The 3,987-nt window shown below is 46.3% G+C and overlaps 1 protein-coding gene across 1 annotated transcript in view; it reads left to right on the forward strand.

Moving 5' to 3' along the window:
• The window catches only part of FLT3 (fms related receptor tyrosine kinase 3), a gene marked incomplete at its 5' end in the record, with an annotated part of 119,415 nt that overhangs the window by 109,731 nt on the left and 5,697 nt on the right, over positions 1-3,987 (forward strand). The window contains 2 exon segments of the mRNA XM_042783406.1: positions 1,099-1,198; positions 2,943-3,048. Coding sequence (XP_042639340.1) covers positions 1,099-1,198; positions 2,943-3,048 — 206 coding nt within the window.

Genomic DNA, 3,987 nt, shown 5'->3' on the forward strand with positions numbered 1-3,987 from the left:
CCCACAATGCAACAGCTCCCCTCCCACTTCCTCCTGAAAGTTACCACTTCCCTGTGTCCATCCCTCCATGCACTCCTGCCCCCCCCCAGCTGTCTCCCTGTGCATAAGCAGCCCTTCTATTCTCCCATGATTGATCTCCCAAAGGAGTGTATCTACCTGATGTATATGTTTAGCTCATATGTCTGTCTTTTGTTTGGCTGGAAGCACAGGAGTGGGTTCAATTACAGGCCTGAAGGGCAGCTAGGGGCCACAATCTCAGGGGTCCACCAGGCTCTATTAACGTCAGACATTCTTTACTAGTGAAGTAAATTGTTGTTTGGTTTTAAGACTTCAGGGGTTATTTTTGGTTTAAAGTTTAAAGATTATCTCAGGGTAGTAGTTTTGGAGGTTCATCCAGTCTTCATGGCTCCAGAAATTCTAATTCCTTAAGAATGGAAAAATCTTTTCTGCATTTTCCCCCCTTTTGATCAGAGTTCTTCTATAGATTCTTTGATCAAAATATTCAGTAATGGTGGTCAGACACCATCCAGTTGTTTTGGTTTCATGGCAAAGGAGGCAGTTGTTCATGGAGGCAGCAGATGCATACTTTTCATTTGCTGGTGTCTGTCTTCCCTGGGAGCGGGGGTGATTCAGTGGTAGAATTCTTGTCTTCTGTGCTGGAGAGCTGGGTTCAATTCCCAGCCAGTGCATGTCGTGCACAACCGCTACCTACCTATATGTAAGTGGAGGCTTGTGTGTTGCCGTGACGCAGAACAGGTTTCAGTGGAGCTTCTAGACTAAGTCAGACTAGGAAGAAAGGCCTGGCGATCTGCTTCCAAAAAATCAGGCAGTGAAAACCCTGTGGATCATAAGGGTCTGATCCCGTTGTGCATGGGGTCGCCAAGAGTCAGGGACAACTTAACAGTAGCTGAAAAACACTTCCTACCCCACCCCCACCTCTAACTTGCTTAAGATCTAGGACCCTGGCTTTTCATAGGTAAAGCCCTAACACCTAGGGCTTGACATGTGCCTCGCACAGGAGAGTTCTTAGTAGATGTTTGTTGATTGGCTGAATGAACAAACACTCCAGGGATGAATGATTACGGTCTGTTTCCTTAGGTGTGAACCCTTACCCTGGCATTCCAGTGGATGCAAACTTCTATAAACTCATTCAGAGTGGGTTTAAAATGGATCAGCCATTTTATGCTACGGAAGAAATGTAAGTAAAAACCAGAGTGCAGATGGGTCGAAATCGGAAATTCAGTCTCATTTTAGATGCATGACAAAAGAAGCAAAACCCTTTAATGCAAAGTGTGTACGTGTTTTAAAAAAGAAAAAGAAAATTCCCTTTGTCCTGAGACTTGGAAGAAAATTTCTGAACAAAACTGAAGCCTCCCCTGTGCTTCAGTCTGAGCAGGGCTTTGAACCGGTTTATTCCGGTTCGGCCCCCTGCTGAGATGTTGCATTTCCACCTCAAATAGACTGAAACTGAATCTACACTCTACCAAGCTTCCCAGGTGATTGTTATAGACCCTCAGATGGTTGGTGTGGATACAGAGGAATACATAAGCATCTCCTGGGAGTCTTGTCGTCTATTTGAGGTGCAAGTGCAAATTCTCAGCAAAGGACCGAACTGGAGTGAACCGGTTTGGATCCCTGCCTCACAGGCACTTAATTCCAGATTTCCGTTCCTTGGCTTCAGGGGTCTGTGAGGCTGAGTAGATTCTGTCCTCTGACTTCTGTTCCATGTTTTGTTTTGTTTTTAATTTTTTTTATTGTAATTGGGTGAAAGTTTGCAGAGCAAATTCATTTTCCATACAGCAGTTCATACACATTTTGTTTCATGACATTGACTGCAATTCCTCACAATTCCTGCTTCCTCCCTGTAGCTACCGCTTCTCTGCATATTACCAAACAAAAAACGAACTTACTGACGTTGAGTTGATCCTGACTCATAACTTCCCCTCCTTGGGTCTCCAAGGCTGTCAGTCTTCACAGAAGCAAAGCCCAAACCACACCCACTAGAAGCAAAGCCCAAACCAAATTCACTGCCATTGACTTGACTTGACTCATAGCGACCCCTCCTTGGGTTTCCGAGGCAGTATCACTATGGAAGTAGATTGCCCAACCTTCCTTCTGAGGAGTGGCTGGTGGGTTTGAACCGCCAGCCTTCTGGTGAGCAGTCAAGTGCCTTACACACTACGCCACCAGAGCTCCTCTCTGCATGTTATGTTTCTTTAAATGCCTCTCCGCCCATTCTCTAGGAGTCCCTGGGTGCAAACAGTTAAAACATTTGGCTGCTGACTGAAAGGTTGGTGGTTCGAGTCCACACAGAGCCCCCTAAGAAGAAACGCTTGGTGTCTACTTGAAAAATCTACCCTTGAAAATCCTATGGAGGCAGTTCTGCTCTGACACACATGGCGTCCAATGTCCTGTCAATGGCCACAGAGTTGTTCAGTTGGGTTTTTTTTGCCCATCATCTAATTTCTTCTTTCAATATGGATTCACAATTCATAGTAGAATTCTTGACATAAAACAAACATGCCATAAATAGATGGTTCCAAGTGGTATAATGGTTAAGGCATTTGGCTGCTAACCAGAAGCTCAGTGGTTCGATCCCACTAGACACTCTACAGAAGGAAGATAAGCCAGTCTGCTTCTGTAAAGATAGACACCCTTGGAAACCCTAAAGTGCAGTTCCACTCTGTCCTCTAGGGGCGCTGTGACTCAGAAGCGACTCCACGGCAGTAGGTTTGGTTTGGGCTTTGCTTCTCTAAAGATTGACAGCCTTGGAGACCCTGTGGGGCAGTTCCACTCTGTCCTCTAGGGGCGCTGTGAGTCAGAATCCATTTGATGGCAGAGTTTGGTTTTTGGTTTACAGTAATGATGGTGTTTCATTACATAGAAAATGAATGGTCCATCGAGGTTGATTCACCGTGCTCCTTGTTCACTTGCTTTTGCAGATACTTTATAATGCAGTCCTGCTGGGCTTTTGACTCGAGGAAGCGGCCGTCCTTCCCTAACCTGACTTCGTGTCTAGGCTGTCAGCTGGCCGAGGCAGAAGAAGCGGTAGGTATTGCTGTTGTTGGGTGCCTTGAGTTGACTCTGACTCACAGCGACCCCAGAGGAGGGCAGCCCTGGAGGGTTTCCTAGGCTGAAACCTTTATCAGAGCAGATGGCCAGCCAGGTCTTTCTCCCACGGAGCTGCTGGGTGGGTTTGAACCACCAACCTTTCAGTTATCAACCGAGTGCTTATCTGTTGTACCCCCAGGGCTTCTTATGTAGCTGCATAGGGCTTTGCGAAGCATTGTTGTTGTTGTTGTTATGTGCCGTGGAGTCGGACCCGACTCATAGCAACCCCTCTTTGGGTTTCCGAGGGGGTATCACTAAGGAAGTAGATTGCCCCGTCTTCCTTCCGAGGAGTGGCTGGTGAGTTTGAACTGCCAGCCTTCTGGTTAGCAGTCAAATGCCTTAGGCACTATGCTACCAGAGCTCCCTTGCGAAGCATTAGTATAAAGGAAAATGGCGATTTAGAGCACCCTGTGAGGGCTTCCAAAGAGCCAAAAGTACCAAGTTGTCTTTCTCACCACAGTTTGTCATGGTTGCCGAGAACTGACTGTTGATAACGTGGTTTTAGAAGAAATGGCTTTTTTTTTCTTTCCTGAAGATTTCCAGCAATTGATTAATGAATAAAAAGCTCTTAACTGTCCCATGCACAGCACTGATAAGGAAATAAAACTTACTCCCTGCCCTCCAAAAGCTGCCCACCTTTCCTAATTCAACATGGCACTTGAGTATGGAATCATTACACAAAACAATTGTGTAACATGGTGGCATGGAAAGAGCATTGACTTGGAGATGTGAGAGTCTAAAGCCAGCTCTACTTCCTAATCACCCACCCACTGCCATCAAGTCGACTCCAACTCACAGCGCCCCTAGAGGACAGAGTGGAACTGCCCCACAGGGTCTCCAAGGCTGTCAATCTTCACAGAAGCAAAGCCCAAACCA

Source organism: Orycteropus afer, unplaced genomic scaffold (assembly GCF_000298275.1).
Source record: "Orycteropus afer afer isolate SDZICR_OR568_19922 unplaced genomic scaffold, OryAfe1.0 scaffold01057, whole genome shotgun sequence".
In the NCBI taxonomy this organism is placed as follows: Eukaryota; Metazoa; Chordata; class Mammalia; order Tubulidentata; family Orycteropodidae; genus Orycteropus; species Orycteropus afer.